This window comes from Triticum dicoccoides, chromosome 5B, assembly GCF_002162155.2.
Source record: "Triticum dicoccoides isolate Atlit2015 ecotype Zavitan chromosome 5B, WEW_v2.0, whole genome shotgun sequence".
In the NCBI taxonomy this organism is placed as follows: domain Eukaryota; kingdom Viridiplantae; phylum Streptophyta; class Magnoliopsida; order Poales; family Poaceae; genus Triticum; species Triticum dicoccoides.
Window position 1 is genome coordinate 445,426,493 of NC_041389.1, and position 20,703 is coordinate 445,447,195.

The 20,703-nt window shown below is 45.2% G+C and overlaps 2 protein-coding genes across 3 annotated transcripts; one reads left to right on the forward strand and one right to left on the reverse strand.

Annotated features, from left to right (window-relative positions):
• Positions 1-4,612: 4,612 nt before the first annotated feature.
• LOC119305702 lies at positions 4,613-8,528 on the forward strand. Of its 2 annotated transcripts, XM_037582155.1 has the most exons (6): positions 4,613-4,761; positions 4,846-4,964; positions 6,121-6,224; positions 7,802-7,856; positions 7,931-8,010; positions 8,050-8,528. In XM_037582155.1, the coding sequence occupies exons 2-6, from the start codon at positions 4,918-4,920 to the stop codon at positions 8,145-8,147; spliced, it is 384 nt and encodes a 127-aa protein (XP_037438052.1). In that variant the 5' UTR covers positions 4,613-4,761; positions 4,846-4,917; the 3' UTR covers positions 8,148-8,528. The 2 variants fall into 2 exon arrangements, with proteins under 2 accessions (XP_037438052.1, XP_037438053.1); XM_037582156.1 differs by having other exon boundaries at positions 7,802-7,852; positions 7,931-8,528.
• A 1,127-nt stretch (positions 8,529-9,655) lies between these two features.
• LOC119310377 (basic leucine zipper 43-like) lies at positions 9,656-10,651 on the reverse strand. Its single transcript, XM_037586146.1, has one exon. It carries the CDS (start codon positions 10,517-10,519, stop codon positions 9,938-9,940), a length of 582 nt encoding a protein of 193 aa, XP_037442043.1. The 5' UTR covers positions 10,520-10,651; the 3' UTR covers positions 9,656-9,937.
• Positions 10,652-20,703: the final 10,052 nt, after the last annotated feature.

A 20,703-nucleotide genomic window follows, 5' to 3' on the forward strand; every position in this document is an offset into this window, starting at 1 on the left:
TAACAAATTGAAATCAAACTGAATAAATATTTGCTAATGTGGATAGCTGGTGTACTAATCCTCGGTGTTCTAATTGTCAAGAGTGAATAGCTGGTGTACTTTTATCTTCAAAAAAATCATATTCATCACCTAGAATCTTAACCTTGTAGATCAAGCATCCTGATTTGCTCATCTCGCATCAAATGGAGTAAACCATTATCATCATCTAGCATCATAGCTGGTAGTTCCAATATATATTTTCCAATGAACTCTAGCCCAACCAACGTCAGAATATCATCCAAACCAATATCGTAACTTCTCAGTGATGGAAATAGAAGAGAAACATGGACAAATGCAAGCATGAAGAAACTGAACTACGTAAAAAAGACCTCCAAGTTAGTACTTTTAATGTACTTTACTCCAAATTAGCAACAGCGTATGAGTAGAAAAGTAAAAGGGGCAACAATAATAAATCAGAAATTAATTCCCTATATGACCTATAAAGAGATGGCCGGAAATCTTAGAGGTTGCCACAATGAAAGATATTAAATAAAAATAAAGCTTGCAGCTGCTGCATTAATATATAATTACAATTGCCAATTGTTCAACAATAGATTATGTGGAATATATACCTCAATTTTCTTAATCTCCATCTCAGTCTGTTCTCACCTCATGGTTCCTTCACGCCAGTATCTTCACCTCTTCACGCTTGTTTTGAATTCGTGAACCAAAAAAATTGACCATAAATAAAGTGGGACACCTGATAGATCGCACCTCCACATCATTGTAGTCGTCCACCTTGCTGACGCCACTAACCTGGCCAGGAGGTTTATCCAGTGCAACCGGCACTGACCTGACCAATTTGAATGTGTGCAACAACATAATGGCTCATAAATCAAAGCAAATGGATGAAGAATCAAGAAAAAACTCAGAAATCATAGAAGTTATCAATAAGAGAACACAAACTTGCAAAACTTGACACATTCTAGTACATGATCAATCTCCATTAGGGCATCCACGGTGTAGCATTTTGCTACCAATAAGGCTGCCTCTAAGCCATTAGAGGCCAACGCTATACACCGCACGCCAGAGCCTATTAACCAAAATGGCTAGCGACGCCTCTTAGCTAAGAGCTTGCCTCCAAGCTTTTTCTTAAGAGCTCTTTTACTGTACCGGGTAATGAATACGGGCCCTCCATTCTGGAAGATCCAACGGCCCAAAGAGATATATACTGTTGGAATTGGTTTAGCAGTATAAAGACTGCACTGCTCGATCAACGTAAGCGGTATATGTGATTTGAGGGCAACTCGGGAAGATTTTTAAGTTTCAGCTCGTCAGATTGAGGCGCCCCACGCATTCTCCCTCGGCGAGCCGATCTCTCATCCCTTCCTCGGCCAGCCTGTGCTCGTGGATCAGGCGCTCGGCGGCATGGCGCAGGTCTCGGCAGTCGGCACCCGACGTCTCGTGCCTACACCGGATGTGAGGGCAGAATGGCGCAGCTTCTCTTATTCGGCAGGCCGGATGTGAGGTACCCTCATCCCACAGGTGACAGGCGCTGACGGATAATTTAGTGTTCACCTTTGTAGAGAGTTGGGTCCAATGCAAATTCAGGTTTTAAGCTGCACTACTTGGTTCAGGCTGTTGGCAATTTCAGTGATGGGTTTGTTATTTCCTAGCAGCGGCAGCTAGCCCCTTGGAAGAAAGTTTTTGTCATCACTTAGTTTCTACGATGCAGCCAAATATGGATAACTGAACTTCTAATCCGTAACAAGGCGGCGGACGTTCGAGGCCTGTTGGAAGGTTACGGATTTGTGAGGCTACAAGAGGAGCATGCAGACAGCTAGATATGGATGGAGTGAACTAGCACGGCGGCGGTGAGGGGGAGTTAGATGGCCGGGGCGTGCAATATGGGAGACGGCGCGTCTGGATTGAGTCGGCGGCGTTTTCTCTCGACAGTCGATAGCCATGACAGATTCCAGATACAAACTAATAAGAGTTTGGTTTTCTTTTAATGTGAAAAACTAGAGGTCTAAAATACCCTCAAGAATTGAACGGTGAGATTAGGTATATACTGCTCCCTTTTCCGTGGCAGTATAGGGTACCATAAAAAAGCTCTTTTCTTAAAGTAATATTTTCCTGGCCCTACTTGTCATCCTGCGATGTCCGTCCAACGAGGGTAGCTGATGAAAAGTAAATTATTTTATGTTCAGGTGGGGTACAAGCTAAGAGGCTGTACCAGACTATACATTGTGGAATTTTTTACTTAGCTTAGAGGCAAGCACATGGGACCCATGTTATAGACAGTGTTGCCTCTACACACTTTCGATGCTCTTACTGAACGAAACAAATATGCCCCATGGTGATGGAAAATCTGAAGTGACATGACCTTCCAACATGCTTTTCGCTAGCCTCGATTGCTATACCATCTGCATATGGTAATACGAAGAAACCGGATCGAGCATTATGTTTTTCTTTATAAGAGTTTAGTCTATTCCTATCCTCCTTTTTTGATAAAATAATTGCTAACCAATCAACCATCGGTGGAAAGACCCAAAAGTAATTAATAACTATGCAAAATATTCAATTAATAAGATCTTCCCACCTTCCAAACAGGCATTTGGTAGAAGAACCTCACTGCAATGACGCACACGAAATTTTTCATACAAGAAAACCCTAGAAGGCTCACCGTGAAGTGTTGTTTGTGCAGAGTCTTCTCCCAGTCCAATGTATACCATACCTGCTTGCAAGGGGCAGGATGCAACGCCATGGACGCAAGACATGTCATGTCATCCCAATACATTGTAATTCCTTCAGGTTACATCATGATCCATATACTCCCTCGTCCGAAAATACTTGTCATCAAAATGGATAAAAAAAATGCATCTAAAACTAAAATACGTCTAGATACATCTCCTTTTATCCATTTGAATGACAAGTATTTTCGGACGGAGGGAGTATTATATAATCATGGCAAATTTTAACATGGTCCCTCTTACCCCCTCTTTTTACATATGAGGTAAGAAGGTAAGAGTTAATCAGGCTACCAACTAATGTGATCAACGGTTCAGATCTATTTCATACTCTTATCTCTCATATGAAAAAATGAGGTAAGAGGGACCATATTAAAACTGTTAAGTCTATGAACTCACCTTATGGAGTATCATATTCTGAAGCAAACAGGCTAACCACACCGTAGACCGGATAGAGGAATTAAACACGGTTGGTTCGCATGTCCGATTAGTATAGCAATGGGATTCCTAATCTTAGTCCGTTACAGTTAGATATTAAACATCGTTGTTATTTGGACCGTAAATGCGTACCGTACAAACTCTAGCACGACTCAACTCAAGCCCAGATTCCCCCATCCTCCACCGTAAATAGACCGCTTTTTACCGGACAAGGGTGAGAGCGAACCCGGGACTGCTCGAGCAAACCCTCCGTCGCGACCCCATCCAGCCTCTATCCCAGTTCTTCTTCTTCGTCCAGGGGTTACTACTCGCCGAGGCCCCGATGTCCCATTCAAGTTTCTCCATGTCACGCCCACCTCGTCATGGGAAGAGCAACGGCGGGGCGGGAAGAGCAGCGGCGGCCGCCATTCCCCTTCATAGACATGTGGTGCTGGCGCTGGATACCCATGGAGCCTTGATCTCCCACTACTCCACAAGCAACCTGCCACGAAGGAGCAAGGACGACGTTGCGCAAGTAGTAGCGGTGACGGCCGATTGCATTCCATCCTTGAGGTAGCGTTTTTTCCATGGATCCAAATTCCGATCTTCGTGATTTCTACTGCATGCGCGTAATATGCTTCAAATTCCGAATGTTGAGATTTTTTCTTAATGTTTGTAGTTAAAAAAACAAATCTAAAGATTTATTTTATGATTTTCAAAGTTTAACACACATCTATAGTACAGTAGGGATGAAAGTTGTAAAAAAGACATTAATGTATTCAATAACAAATTGCCAGTTTAAACAAAATAGAGTAAAGAATACACGCATACACCTCGCTGTCACTTTACTCTTTACCATGTACATCGCTTCTTTTTTGATTTACCATTTACGAGTACGTCATTGGAAACAGAAAGAAATGTGACCTCGTTGATGGTGCTGCCAGTCTGGCCAGAAGGGCCCACTAAATTCATAGAGGGTCAAGCGTATAGCTGGCCAAATGGGCCGGGCCGGCCCGGCCTATCTTAATCGTGCCTGGCACTACCCGGCCCGCCGAGGCACGATGATTATACGGGCCGTGCCGGCCCGTGTGCTGCAACCTGCAACCCAGACACGGCCCAACTGCTAATCGGGCCGGCCCACCGGCACGCCAGGCTCATTAGTCTGCCTGCTATTTGGCGCACTGGGCGTTTTTAGCCTATTTTTATATGTTAGACCATATAGAGATATATATATAAAAAGATAATCAGGTCGTGTCGTGCCGGCCCGCATGCTCAGCCCAGGGCGTGCCGCGTGCCGGGCCCAGCCCGTTTAGCCTGTGCCTGGCCCATGGCGGGCCGTGGCGGGCGTGCTCGCGGGCCGGCCTGGTTGGCACGGCCCATTTGGCCAGCTATAGTCAAGCGAGTTCCCAGTTGACTCTTGGACTTTCCTTCGCTCCCCTTCGGCCGTCCCCACCCCCCAGTCCGCCTCGGCGCCTCCCCTGCCCTCCGCGACAGCGCTCCCCTCGGCCCTCACCCCCCTCCGCCGAAGCTCGCCACCCCAGAGAAATTTCTCCCCATCAGCCCCGCCGTCGGCTTCTTCTCCCCCGTTGCACTGGACTGGCGTGGAGTCGATTCGGTAGGTTTGCTGGCGACGAACCCTAACCGGCTCGCGTTCTGTTCGCGGTAATCCGGGTATTCATTTTTTCTCCAACGCGTTCAGTTTCTTGCGGGCTCGCGTGGCGGCCAACCTTCCAAGAGTTTCCGGCGGCGTTCGGCTGGGCATTGAGGAACCATGCTCAACGTCAAGTCCGAACCTGCAACTGCAATGGATGCAGTGGGGTGAGCCAATTTTGCCTTTTAATGTCTGAAAGCGGCAATGTGCACAACGGGAGGAGCACACCATTCAGTTTTATGGTTTTCCTCCAAATTTGCTTTCTCCACTTCAGCATATGGAGTTCTCTAGAGAACAAGAAGGATGCCATTTTAGACTTCATGCCTATGCGCTTTATGTTTTGTTCAATTTTGATCCTTCAGAATTCAGATGTACATAAACCCATGCTGGAGAAGTTAATTTTTTAAATTTTGACTAGGTAGGAGTAACATGGTGAATGAGGATAGAATGCATTTGATGTCACTTGTAACGAGTGTCTGTCAGTCGTTCGACGCGGTTTTGTCTTGAGTGGCCGGTTGTTTCGGCCTACTCTTAGGCTTGTAATTAATATTCATTCTATCAATGCATCGAGACGCAAGCTTTGCATTTTCTGGGAGAGAAAAAAAGAGTAACGCGGTGAATTGTTTTCCTGACAATAAATTGTAAGCGCAGATTAAATTTGAACACAAGACCAAAGGCAGATTAAATTGTTCCATAGATATAGTACTTTGCAACCAAGTTGTGAAGTTGAGTCTATCTTCTGAAAAAGGACAGCCTGCATTTTTGCTCACAGATACCATTCCGTAGGTCTGTGCTGGACTTAGTTTCGAGTCACTCAGGATGTTATGCTTTACTATCATTTGAAATGGCATATTGCTTCTTTTTTGCGAGTGGAACTGCCATACTACTTCTTTTTGCGAGAAGAAGTGGCATATAACTTTACTAGACCTAGAATAATAAGGCAAAACAATGACAGAATGAAGGAGGCTTTGGTTCTTATGTTTCAGACAGTCATGTGCTTTCTTTATATCCTAATTAATCTGAACATGCCACCTCTATTCCATCTACTATTTTCTTTGCCATAAATATTTGAACCTTTCATATTGGGAATCTCGCACCATTAAAAGTCTTAGACAAACTAAATACACATGGGCTTCGAAAAAGACAAATCGATACTTCCACACCACCTCAGGGCCAAATTGATCATGAATTTTGAACATCTACATGTTTGCCCATCCTTGACAGAGCACAGTTACTCATTTGTTACAGAATTTATCTTCTTCTCGTTGTTGCTGTAAGATATCATGAAACATGATAGTAAGTTCTTTGCATTCTCATGTGCAGTAAGTCGAAAATCGAGGAGCATGAACAGAAGGTAAACGGATACCAAGCTGAACTTGCAGCCCGCATTAAGGCCAAATACTTCTCTAATAAGGCTTTTGACGGAGGTACTTCTGAAGTCTTCATCTTCATGCATTAAATAGATTCACCTTTTTAGATTTAATCACCTAGTATTCTGTACTTTTTTGAACTTGTTTTGATGTCAGATAGGCCATTCTTTTCGCCTGGTCTTGTAGCAGTTGCCATTTGTTCACAATGTATCAAGTTGCTTTAAAAAAAATTTGGATGAAATAAGTAGAAGGAATTAAACCTCGTAGTTGTATTGTTTAAGTTTTCTTCAGTGTGGGTAGGACAAAAAGCATCCTACATATTAGTTGCTATCTGCTCCACAATTAAGTTAAGGGCAGAATTCTGTTGCAAATTTTACGCCTTTTAAAATCCAGTTATATCATTGTATAAAGTGGACAACGGACATTGGGTAGTACATGTTGAATTGAAAAACATTCAGGTTTCATCGCATCAATGAAAACATGGTTTCTAATCAACATCTACCAGAATTTTAAATACCGCAAGCCTTGGGGCCAGAGCTCCATACCAATAAGCACACAACCTCTGCATCAGGCGTCGCATCTTGATGGTTGATCTCGAAATATAATGATGTTTCATGTTTCTACTTGTTTATTTTCTAATGTACGACTTCCAAGTATGTAGATTGTAGAGGCAGGGTTGATTTAAGCTCATCTGATTTCGAGTGAGTTACTTGGTTCATATTAAAAATGAAAAAATACGGCCTGTCTTGTTGTTTAGCTGCCTGGTAATAAGGAAATAACTTGCGTGTTTTCATTCACATGTCAGCCAGATATCAATAACTGAAAATCTGATCCATTATTTTGAAATATCTCTACCAAAGGTCACATTTTAATTGTTAAATTAGCTAACTTACTACCAGTAACCCTGAGTTTCAACAAGAAGTCAAGAGCCATGGGTCCGCGGCTATGTTTTTGCCAATGAGTGATATCTCCCACATGATATTTTGCATATATGGTATGAACTTTGATTGTAATTATTTATGCGCAAGTACATGCTATATTTGATCTTCATGCCTAGTTTGTCACTCCATATTGACAATGATCCATTTGTTTCTTAGTATGGGGCCATGTTACTTAGTCAGCAATTCAGCATTGAGTAGTCATGGTCATGGTATATGGTTATTGATTACACTTTGTGAATTGACCCTTTTATTTAACAAGTGACTTGATCAACATGTTGAAGCACTACGGTTCTATGGTTATGGGAACATACTAATGAAAATTGTTAAGAATAGCTACATACTTTATGGTCACATTTTCTGATAAGCTGCCATTTCCTTTTTGAATTTCCATATACTTTACTAGTGTCCACTAGCAGACTCCTACTTAAATGAATTCTCAGGGGGAAAGAGGATAAAAGAAGTGACTTTATGGAATGGGACATCTCATTACTGAGGTGGCCTTTTAGGTCAATTTGCATATTTGCCTTTTTCAGAACTCAGTACTGAACACTGGTACAGCAGCTAGTCTGCAAACTTGTCTAAATGAATGATAATTATGTTCACATTTCCTGATTATTATTAAGTATAAGCTGGCCCTTCTTTTGCTATTAGACCATGTCAACGTTCAGTTCCTCATCTTTGTTGTGTTAATAGGAAAAATCTTTGAAGAAGAAACTATTGTTGAAGGTGAAACCATCCATTCAAGTAGGTGTGTTTTCTGTGTGCTTTTGTGTAAATATCTCAAAGTTGAATATTGCATTCATCTCCATTGTTCATTTGTAGGTGGCCATGTACAAGTTCGTACGCGGACCCGGTAAATTTTCTCCGAGAGAAGAATAGCCATGAGAAGAGGGATTCTCCATCTTAAGCAGCAGAATCCTCTGCTAAGAACGATTCTCCATCTGTGGTAGCTGAAGCTTCACCAAAGAATAATGAAGGTGTTTTGGCAACAGAAAACAATCTAACACCTGGCAAGAGAGAGGCATCAAAGGAGACCTGATGGGATAACAGCAGTCTAGTGGGTTGTTGTATGTTCTTCTCACGCCTGAAGACATGCAACAACCCGAAGCATGCAAGTTATCATATAATAAAAAGTTAAAAACCTGTCCAGCAGATGTATGTCGGCGATGCTTGATTCATTTCGTTGAACCAGTTTCAGCAGCATGTGTTGTTTACAATTTGTTGCCTTAAGTCTTAAGGTATATGCTACCTGAGGCATGCAAGTTATCTTTTAAAAATAACCTGCCCTGCATGTTAGGCGATGCTAGATTCATTTCATCGGATCTTTTTTCAGCAGCATTTGTTGCGAACAATGATTGTACTATGCACTTTGAATTTAATTTTTTTATATCAAAATGGGAAGCATGCAGGTAATGTTTCACTGTAGTGTTTACTATTGGTCATCTCGGTTCTTCGTTGAACACCCTTCATCTCTTGTTTATGTCTAAATTTGAGCACTTGCCTTTTCCTTTCCCTGATTTACCTGTGCACTGTGCTAGCAATTGTTCTTATCTACATAACCATAGACAGAACTGGATATACATAGGCAACACCCGAAAGTTAACTCTATTTAAACAGCTTTTTGAGGTAATGCAGTTCCTTCCTGTTCTTGTCCTGTTAGATGAAAGCTCCATCATCACCACCGCAAAGACAGTATATTGTGCTTGTCCCCGGCTGTCCACCCAACCCAAGTAAGTATATTATGTGCCAAAGCTCTTGCTTTTTGAAGCAATTCAGGCCACTTTTGCAGGGTCCCTGTGACGTGAGCACCTCGCACTGGTCCATGCCTTTCCGTTTTGTATTCACACGCTCACGCAGGCTTGGACACTTGATTTGATGACAGCTTGCCAACTGCAGATTTGCAATGCACCTGAATCCTGTTAATTTTGGTATGGTTTTTGGTTCTATATTCTCTGCCATGTTACTGCATAATTTTCATATTAAATCTTGGCACCTACATACAAATTTGACTTCTGTTTTTTTGATTCAAGACTCTGCACACTTTTGTTTAGGATTTTGTATCTTCGACACTTGCCACTGAAAGGGCGCATAATGATGCAAAACTGTTTTATACCCTGATTTGGGATATCTGAATCTTCCATGAGCTCACTGGATTTGGCACGTAAGCCTTATTATCAGTTCCTTATTTGCGTGTGAGATCATTTAGCTCTGTTTTTAGGGGAATTTAGCCTTGTTTCAGATTTCAGCAGTTTCATAATTTAGCTTATAGTTTTTTCCGCTGAAGTTAAAGCAAGGGTCTGGTTTGTCGCAACTCTTAGGCACACAGTCACTGAATTTTTTGGGGGTAAAACTCAAGATAACATGAATTAATCCAAACAATCGGGTCCCCTGTTTTTCATGGAAATACAGCTTTGTTGCAAGTACAGGGCATTAGTCCACTCGTCAGTCGCCACATCATTATCAGTGGAAAGCGTCTTTTTTTTCTTTGGAAGAAGAAACCAATGGTATTGTATGGTTTCTCATTCCACACTGGTTTCGAGCGGTTTCTTGTTTCATCATCCGTATGATCATGTTGCACTATAATTTGTCCACTGATGGCAACTCGTCAGTAACACCCAATCCATATTCATCTAGCCACTTGCACCTTGCCAAAAAAGATGACAGTAATGGGCAGTAGTAGTACGTAGCTAAGGGTATGTATTGTTACCCCAGTCTTAATAAAATTAAGAAACGATTAAGCCGATCAAACCCCTCAACGCACGCCTTATTTGAGTATACTACAGCAATAATTAACGATCCTGGTAGTTAAAATGAGAAGATAAGAATGGTTTATTCAGCAGCGGCGACAGTGGTGTTTTTCTCGCATGGCTCTGAGGAGGCGTTGTTGCTCTGTTGTGCTTGCTGCATGAGCTGCTCGAGCCTGGCCTCCAGCTCGGCCTTCTCGGCGCTGAGCCGGTCGTTGTCGCGGCGGACGTCGCCGCAGCTCCTCATTGCGCGGTTGAGCTCGTCGAGGAGGCGGCGGTTGGCGCCGCGGAGGTGCGCCACCCGCGCCCACAGCTCGCTGAGCTGCCGCTGCTTGCGCATGCGCGACCGCCTCGCCGACTCGCGGTTGGACACCATCCTCCGCCGCCTCCGCTCCTCCTCCGCCGCCGAAGCCAGCACCTGGCCATGGATGTCATCACCAGCCCCGCCGGAGCCGGGCGGGCTGTTATTGCCGATGGCAGCCAGCGCTTCCTGCAGCATAGGCTCGTCCTCATACTCGTAGGCGGCCGGTGAGAAGTGGAAGGGCGGAGGGGGCGTCATGCCGGCGGCGATCATGCCGGGGTGGTGGTAGTGGGTGTGGAACGGCGGGTTCGGGGGCGAGAGGCAGTGCAGGCTGGCCACTTCGCCATGGTGGTAATGGTGCAGCATGGTCGCTTGATCGGCAAAGATTGATGGGGAGTGGAGAGAGCTGGGCTCAGGAGCCAGAAAGCAGATGGTGGTGGCTCGGTTTCGCTTCTGGACGGGCTTGCTTGCTGCTTAACTAGCTCTGGGTGAGCGGAGGAGGCAATGGCCGGGTTGGTGCGAGGGCCTTCCTTTTATAGCCTGGCAGCCAAGGCGGCTCCGCTATAGCTGCCTCAGTCCAGAGGGAGAAGCCATCTTCTCTCTCTGTCCATTGTTTTTTCTAGAGTTTCGCGGCTTTCGTCTTGTCGATTTGGTACCAGGCCATGAGGCGCACACACACACACCACCACCACCTTTCTCCTTTCGGGGGCCAACTATATCCAAAACAATGCTATGCCCGCCATAAACTAATCCTCCATCAGTTAACCTTTGCTTTCCCAAGAGTAGTCTTGACATTGCGGGTTAATTTATTTTCTCCCCTCTTCGCTCGCACATTCCATGACTTGACTTGCCCGAGTAGTCTTGTCTACCGTGATTATCATTTTTAATTATTCCAGTTAATCCATGCCAAACCCTGCTTTAATTTTTCTTTCATCAATCAGTGGCCCAACTAGATGCCCGGTCGACCTCTGGCTTTTCTCGTCACCCGCATTAGTTTAGCTTAGGGACAGAATTAAACTCTTGCGCCCAGTTAGAGTGGCATGAGATCCACCACAGGGACAGGACATCTGCCTGATGGATGATGATGGACACCAGGACATGTAGCCACTGTGGGAATAAACCAACAGAAATAGTTAGGCCACTAGAGAGCCAGTGAAGTAGATCAACTCGTGCTCGGCCATTAGATTAGCGTTATACAATGTTTCGGGCCTTGCAAGCTCGACACCTATGAGTTTGTTCGGGAATCCCAGGTCCTTTGATTAGTAAACCCAGCTTTGGATCACTAGCATGGTGTCGAGCCTACGAGGAAGGATGCATGCATGGTGGTTTGGTATATTACTATCTCCTGCATCTGATTTCCGAAAGGAAAATTAAAGCTAGATCTTGATCGGATTTGCCATATACCTTAGGTATATTCAGGAGGGACGCGACAGCATTTTAGGGCTTATTTAGACAGCGAAGGGTTAGGCACAATCCCTCTCGCTGTGGAGCATAAGGCATGATGTTAGCTGAAATTCCCTGTCTTTATCTGAAGGGATTGAGTTAGGTAGTACTGAATACTAACGTGATTTACTTGTATCATGGTCTTATTAGTATCTACTTCTAGTATATGTAGACACACTTCATTCCAGTAACTGTTGAGGTAGCAAAATTCATAGCAAATCAATTAAGGGATTTTTCAAATCCATTAACACAAACTAGCAACATGGTGGATGAGAGGCATATCATACACGCCTTTCAGCACTGTTTGTCTTTAATTTTTTGGGAATAAAAGATTGATACAGGGAATGTGGCCCCACAACACCTTTAGTTGACAACTAAAACACATAGAAAATCAAGTTAAACAGGAGAAGATGCCTCCATCACACCTTTATTTGACAACTAACAGCAATTCCTTAAGAAAATTAAAGGAATGAATAAAATGAAAAGTAACAACGACATGGCAACCAAGTCAAGAAAATAGACTCATTGTCTTTTTTTTCAAAACAGAGTGACTATGGATCAGTCGACTTAGAAAATACTAGTTACTACTCCCTCCGTTCCAAAATAGATGACCCAAAATAGATGACTATGGAGTACCTCTGTTTTTAAATGCAGGACGTTTTGATAGTTTAAATTGAACTGCTAAAATGTCTTACATTTAGAAACAGAGGGTGTATTTCTTGGTAGCGGTCTGGTCAAGATTTTCTCGTCCTTCTGCACTTGCGCAGACCCTAACATCCAGATCAAATGGTTCTCCGGGTCACCCGGAAATAGTTATTCCTCGGCCGCCATGGAAAAATAGCAAAATCGTTGTCGAAAATGACTAGACTCTAGACATGTATGCTATATTCGTCGGTACAACCAAAATTTGTTTCAACTTTCAAATATGAAAAATCATGAATCTAACAAGTCCACGCACATCCCACGCATGTACTCCTTCCGTCCCATAATGTAAGACTTTTTTTGACACTATTGTAGTGTAGAAAAACATCTTACATTATGGCACGGAGGGAGTATATTATATTCGTTGTACAGCTAAACCCAGGTTTCAGATATCCATGCCATGCAGCCAGGCATGTATGTACCCAAAGCAAATGGCAAGCATCTTTTGCGTGCGCTGTCCACAGGCCCGGAAACACTGTTGCTCTAGATTTGTGGCAGCAGCATCTCATCGACCGGCTTTGGGTGGTGGTCGGAAAGGTGACGCCATATACGAGTGAACCAAACCGCCGATCATCGCTTTGTGGAAAGCAGAGGAGTTTGGATGATTGAGGCGACGCCGATGGAGGCGGACAGCCGTTGGGCTCCCGTTCCGTCAGAGTGGCAGCCCGGCCCTGGCCGCAGCACTTCGTTCATGGATCCAGAGGGAGGAAGGGAGGGGGGAGGGCCACTAGTGCTGCTCGCAGCACGACACTTAACCACGCACCATCGATCGCCACGAATAATACTACATAAAGCGGTTTGTGCACTCGCATCCCCGGGATGCGCTTGCCGAATGCGTCGCTCTCGTGTTCCTTTCTTTCTTTTCTTTTATGATTTCTTGTGTATCTTCGCCTGCGTGCGCGCGTACGTTTAGTTATGTGGCTCAAAGATCTGGCTTTTTTGTGAATTTTCAGTAATAAATAAATAAATAAGGATCTGGCTTTTGTGAGCCCGAACAGTGGCCGAGTTTGCTTCGTGGTGCTGGTTAGTGTAAATAAAGAAGGAGCGGAGCATCAGGGGCTCAGAAACTAGGATAGGATTTGGAGCCAACAGCCATCATATGGTTCGAAAGGTGAGTTACGGAGTAATTAAAATATGAGCTTGTCTATCTAGAATGAGAAAGCAGGGACCATTTTTGCACCGGTGCAATACGGTTCCAACGCGACGCGACGACACGCGGCAAGCCTTCAGTTTTGAGCGTTTGCGGTAAAAGGACACAGATGATTCCGAGCATTTCCGTTCTGGTTGTGTATTCGGAAGTTGAACCAAATTAAAATAAAGTTGAGGAGGCATTTTTGGATGGCGCTTCAATAGTAGGCTATGTGTGTAGGCATATATTCTATTTTGATTAGTTGTGGCTTGCTTTTATTATTATTAGAAATTAGAAATTTCAATGTATTGAACCTTGATACTCATTGTTCAGTTAATATGTGTGTGTCTATGTGCATCACAATGATGCAGAGGCTTTGATTAAAATTTCTTGTTAAAATGCTTCTGTGCATGCTTCTGGATTTTTATTTTTTTGTCTGGTTGCAGCCTTTGTCGCCTCTGCTTTGTCCGCTTCTTGCCCTCAATTACCCGTAAACACGTATGCCAATTCTCACAACTTCCATGCAATGCAGCGACGTCAAGTCTTGACTCAACGAGGCGGTGAAAGAATATATGCGTGTCGAGGGAGAGTGTGAGACAGGATCGCCTGCCCGATCACCTGGGTCGGTCGGTCTACGTTGTTTTGCTTGCCAGATATAGGTCCCGTCTGGCCTTAGCATATCTGGGAAGCCCCGAAGAAACGGGATTCCAATCGAGTAGCCGGAGAACTGGATGCCGTGCCGTGTCTCGGGGGTGGATGGATAACGCTCATGTCATCCCGATTGGACCTCGCAAACAGACGAGCCGTGCAATGCAGATGAACCGTGCCTGCACTTGCAAAAGTGGTGAAGAGAAAGAATTGGGGTAGGTACAATAATGTAGCATCACTTTCTGATTGTGGGACATCCATTAGTTGCTGCCACATTTCTGGGCCTGGCATTTTTGTGCGAGTCAACTCCAAGAAAGAAAGAAAGAAAATCGGCCGTGCATCTTCTCCTCCCCCATAATAAACATCTAACCTAATGGTGAGGTGTTGACCCGCGCGAGGACACATGTCTCCCACTTACTGGCCCTGCAAAATAATTCCTGATGGGAGCTCCGCATGTGAGTTTGACCGGGAAAAGGTTCACCTCAACATGCAAATATGTATGACGATTTCTATTTTATTATACTATTTGTATTTAATTAAAAATATAATTATATAATAATCAAACACAAAGAATCATATGTCGAGGCAGCACGCATGTGTCATCGTTATCACTCCTCTCCTAGCAGGCCCGTCATTAAACCTTGAGCAAATGACTCCGACTTTGAATATAGGTGATCGTCGACCCAACACACACTATAGAAAAAGTGGGAGCACCTACAACCAGACTGTCAGCTCCGACTTTGACGGAGAACTACGAAGGAGAACTAGGCACCGTAGGTGTCGTGGAAGATCACCCAACGGACCACTTGCTGCCCATGAACCCGTCATCGTACGTCACTAGGACCCCGCCACCGCAGTTTTGACTTCATAGCAACAAACAAGCTAAGGCAATCCCACGAACACGTCGGAGAAGAGCCAACCACCTCAGCTATAGCCACGTCTTCGAAATCACTCCCCCCATAATCATTGCCACATAAGCTTCGACGCAAACACCGCCACCTTTCACAGCTCCCGCTCGCCAATGCCCAACTCCAAAGACAAAGACCTCAAGGGGGAAACAACACCAAAGCGTCGTCATCGTCTGATCACACAAGATCAAAGTGTCCCCTCCGGAGCCGCAATAGTGACCGAACACACGCGGTAGGGGTGCGACAACAATGTAGCGATGCCTTTCTGAAGGTGAATGACGACCGTCATCGCTGGTCACGACACCAAGTCAAGATAGGGCTTCACCCAAGCTTCCACGTAACCACGGGCGCACATCGACCTGCACCGGCGCCGACAAGCCCACCAACCACCGCCTCCCTTGCCCACCGACAAAATGGCCTCCGTCACAAGCCGCACCTCGCGAAAGCCACCAAATGAATAAAACTGCCATGCTGGCTTCCTCTACGAAAACAAATAGAGGAAATTGCACAAATACACAACTGTTGGGACCGGGGTAACAAATAACCACAACTCTAGGGGATTTTAACAAAAAAGTAAGCCCTAACTAACCAGTAAAAAAAACAGCATATTGATCTAACAAGTCACTTAATGAGAAATATGAATTATTCAAAGTTTCATAAAATCTGTTATTTTAGAAAAAATCTGGAAAAAAAAACTTGTAGTTCAGTCCATGTTTGTTGATCAAGCTGGAATTTTGCTTAGCTTATTTTTTTAGCCGTCTTAAAGTTCCAACACTTTTTAACGAACCGTACATGTATGAGAAAATAGGCTGAAAATTTTCCAGATTGATCACTAAAGATGGATTGAATTACTGGAATGTATTTCATGTTTTTTTTTTGAAATTTCAGAATTTTTGAATTTTTTTAAACAATCAGCTTTTTTATAATTTTTTGAAGATTTCAAATTTCCCAAAGAGCTTAACGCAAGGGACCCGCGTGTCATATTTCTCATCAGGTGACTAATCAGAGCAATTTATGTTTTCGTTAGTGATTAGTCCTTGAGTTGAGGGTTGTCGTTACCTCGGCTTCAAACATTTGTGTATTTGTGCAATTTCCTCTTACACAAATATGAACATATACATCGTTCTTGGAGGAGGCCGACGGACGGCACGGTCTACTTCAAGGCAAAGTTGCAGAGGCCATGAGTGAAGGGAAGGAAAAGAGGGGCTCCCCATCAGGCAGACGACGATAAAACCTCCTCTGTCCCGGACTAAACCATTGGACTAAACAATGTTCCTGGCTGCTCATAGACACTAGAAATAGTGAGTGCCCTGGCGGCTGCATTCGCTTCACTAATTAAGGCTAGCAGGACTAGCTCATGCCCGTGTACTATAATACTCTCCATCGGATGCACTAATTAAAACTAGAATTAGCTCATGCGTGCCCTTTGCTAAATTAAATCACAGTATGTTCTACCCAAATGCATGCGTGCGTGTTCTTGGCTGCTCATAGACACTAGAAACAGTGCCCTGGCGGCTGAATGCATTCTTTTCACTGGTTAAGGGTAGAATCAGCTCGTGCCGAAGTACTACATGTTCAATCCACATGCATGCATGTGTCACTGTCTGCGGTGCAGATTTAATTCGTGCACGGATGCATGCAAGACCAGATAACAGTTGATTACATAGAAAACGGACCGGCCGCTGGACTGTTATGATCAGGACGAAAAACAAAATAGTGTGGTGCACAAGCTAGGCCGGTCCCTTGTGCTTTCATTCTTGTAAAAAAAAGGTCCGCTTTTGTTCTCTCCCTTTGGGGATATGATAGAGAAAAAGTTTCCTGCTCACGATATTGATCGCTTAAGAAAAGAAAATCCTGTTCGTGTAATTGATCGGTTGGAAAAAGTTATTTTTGTTCATGACATTTCCGGACTCTCCGTGCTTTCATTCGCTCTAAAAATGCATGAACATGAACCACACCATTACAGGCACACGTTGAAAACGTGACAATACACAGCTGTAGTACAGTAATGTAATGTAGTCCATACTAATCCGAATTGGAAGCACACGCGTGTTCTTGGCTTCTCATAGGCACAAGAAATAGTGCCCTGGCGGCTGCATCTTTTTTTTCTTCCATTATTTAAGGCTAGGATAAGCTCGTGCATGCCGGTGTATAATATTCTCCCTCCGATGCACCAAGGCCAAAACTAATCAGTCGCATGTTCAGTGACTTCAGTCCACATGCATGCGTGCGTGCATGCACTGATGCACGCTGGACTATTTTTGACCAGGAAGGAAAAGGAAAAATATGTGCACAAAAACAGCGGCGCGTGATCTAGTATGACCTAAACTGAGCAGGATATGATGCAAAGCGAATTAAGGGGGTGGTCAAATCACAGGAGCAAGCAATCGTGGTGAGCCGGTCCGTCTTTTTTTGTGCGGTGCAGCTCCGTCCATATATCTCTATTATTATAATAGCACACTCGAACAATACTCTTCTAATCATGTCTAGGTAGTGCAGATTTCAGCTCCGAGCGAGAGAGGAGAGGAAAAGGGATGGTGCGTACTTAATTCAGACAGGACATGCGCAACCAGAGTCGCCGTACGGCGTCGTGCGCGCGAGCACCGGTGCCGGTGCGTCCGTCATCCAGGTTCGTGCCACGATCGGAGAGAATTTGTCCACGCATGTGTGGCACGCAGGTCCCATCCGGCGCGTCCCGTCCGGTGGTCACCACCCGAGGGCACACGCCCGGCATCGGCGCTAGTGCGAGCGAGGACGCGCCCTGAGTGAAGTCTGACAGGACGGGGCGTCGCGTCCGGCGGATGCTGGGGTCGCGTGACGGAGCCCCGCTGCCGGCCACGGCGAGGAGGAGGAGGAGGGCGAAGCACCGGAGACCGGGGAGACAAGACAAGGAGCCCCACGCACCCGCGTCGCGGCGGCGTCGGCCAACCACGGCGCGTAACGTTGCGGCGCGCGCGCAAATATCTGCGCCTCGCGCGACCCACCCGAGCACCCGGCCAGTGGCGAGGCGAGGCTGCCGGTCACTTCACTTGGCTCGTTGCGTGCCTTTCCACCGGGCAGAGCCAGCGCGAATAGTAAACGGCGTTTTCCTTTATTTGTTGAATCACGCAAGTGCTGAGATGCGAGATCCTCTTTCTTTTCGAAAAATTTCCAATCTATTCATCTTCAATCATGGCAGTACAAAGAACAACAGAGATAATACAAATTACAACCATGTCCGTAGACCATAGCGACGACTACAAGCACTAGAGTGAGCCGAAGGGGCGCCGCTGTTATCGCCCCTCCCTCACCGGAGCCAGGCAACCTTGTTTTAGTAGACAGTTGGGAAGTCGTCGTGCTAAGGCCCCATAGGACCAGCGCATCAGAGTAGCAACCATCGCTGACGAAGAAAGTCGTAGATCAGAAGTATCAAACTTGTAAACACCCAAACAAAGACAAACGAAGACCGGATTCAAACAGATCCACTGAAGACCAGCACCAACCGAATCGCACGAGATCCGACGGAGACAAACCTTCACACGTCCTCCGACGATGCTAGACACATCATCAGGACGGGGATAGAAAGTGGGAGACATTATTCCTCCTAAGGGGCATCGCCACCGCCACACGAGAACGGGGTCCCTCCCGCCGGCGGGGGGCCGACATCCTCCGCACCTCCAAGGTGTCGGTGTCAAAACCAGCAGATCTCGGGTAGGGGGTCTCGAACTGTGCGTCTAAGGATTGAAGGTAACATGAGGGGACACGATGTTTACCCAGGTTTTGGCCCTCTTGATGGAGGTAATACCCTACGTCCTGCTTGATTTAATGAGTATAGGAGTTACAAGAGTTGATCTACCTCGAGATCGTAGTAGCTAAATCCTAGATGTCTAGCTTGTATGATTATGATCGCCCCTACGAACTAAACCCTCCAGTTTATAGGCACCGGAGGGGACTAGGGTTGTACAAAGTCGGTTTACAGAGGAAGAAAACTACACACGTGGACTCCAAACTTGCAATCCACGCAAAGGAGGGTCCCAACCGGACACGGAAGAAGGCCTTCTGTCTTGTATCTTCACGGCCCATCAGTCTGGCCCACATCACATAGGCTGGCTCCCCGAGGACCCCATAGTCCAGGACTCCTTCAGTAGCCCCCGAACTTGCCTTCAATGACGACGATGTATCTGGTTTCATATCTTCGGCTTTGGAAGGCGGGTTCTCCATTGCACTCTATATAGCTCGGCTTTTACATTAAATACCATACCCTTCAACTTATGCACCGCCGTTGCCTCGGCCTCCACGTGTCAAACAAATATGAAGGACCTAAGCATTTTTTGCAAATAACCCCTTGTCCGTATGGGGAAGGCGTCTATTTAAAGAGATTGAATCTCATATACCATTCCTCACCAGGCAAAAATCCTTAGAACTTGCCATAGGAATTCATCCAAACATGGCTAGCGCTCCTAGTTCTTCCTCGCGCCCCTCAGTCCTCAAAAAGGCGACTGGAAAACTGCTCAATATCCAACGCCCAGTTGACTAAGCTTCAGACGCAGGGATATCTCCCACCCTTAGATCTAGTCCCCGTTCGGGCGGGATTAACTTCCATCAATGGCGAAACCCTGGCGGAGAACTTCCCCAATCCTTCTAAAGGAGAACGAGTGTGCTTTGTCTCTTTCCCGCTGAGAGGCGTGGGATTCCCAATTCATCCTTTTCTCAGAGGTCTTCTAGAGTATTATGGCCTCCAATTGCACAATCTCACGCCGGGCTCCATCCTGCACATTGCAGGCTTCGTTGCTCTTTGCAGGCTATTCCTAGGTTGTGAGGCCCATTTCAATTTATGGAGGAAATATTTTTGCCGCATCCCCTGCTCCCAAGAGGGATCCATATTAGAGGTGAGCGGCGCCAAAGTATGGCGCATAGTCGGGATACCTGCCCGACACTCCGAAGAAGGCATCCGAAGAGTGGCCCTCAGAGTGGTTCTATATCGAAGACGTTGTTCTCCCGGACCCAATCCGGCAAGGTCTTCCCGAATTTCGCACTGCTCCTTTAAAGAAGTGCGCCAGCTGGCATTCCCGAAGTTATGAAGAAGAAGACAGTGCATAGATTAAGAGGCTAGTGAGCAAGATCAGAATACTCGCCCACTCCGGACTGTCAATAGTTGAGGTACTGGCGATTTCAATAATGCGTGAAGGAAATATGCCATAGAGGCAATAATAAAATTATATTTATTTCCTTATATCATGATAAATGTTTGTTATTCATGCTAGAATTTTATTAACCGGAAACTTAGTACATGTGTCAATACATAGATAAAACATAGTGTCCCTAGTATGCCTCTACTTGACTAGCTCGTTAATCAAAGATGGTTATGTTTCCTAACCATAGACATGTGTTGTCATTTGATGAACGGGATCACATCACTAGGAGAATGATGTGATGGACATGACCCATCCGTTAGCTTAGCATTATGATCGTTACAGTTTCATTGCTACTGCTTTCTTCATGACTTATACATGTTCCTCGGACTATGAGATTATGCAACTCCCGAATACCGGAGGAACACCTTGTGTGCTATCAAACGTCACAACGTAACTGGGTGATTATAGAGATGCTCTACAGGTGTCTCCGAAGGTGTTTGTTGGGTTGGCATAGATCAAGATTAGGATTTGTCACTCCGTGTTTCAGAGAGGTATCTCTGGGCCCTCTCGGTAATGCTCATCACTATAAGCCTTGCAAGCAATGTG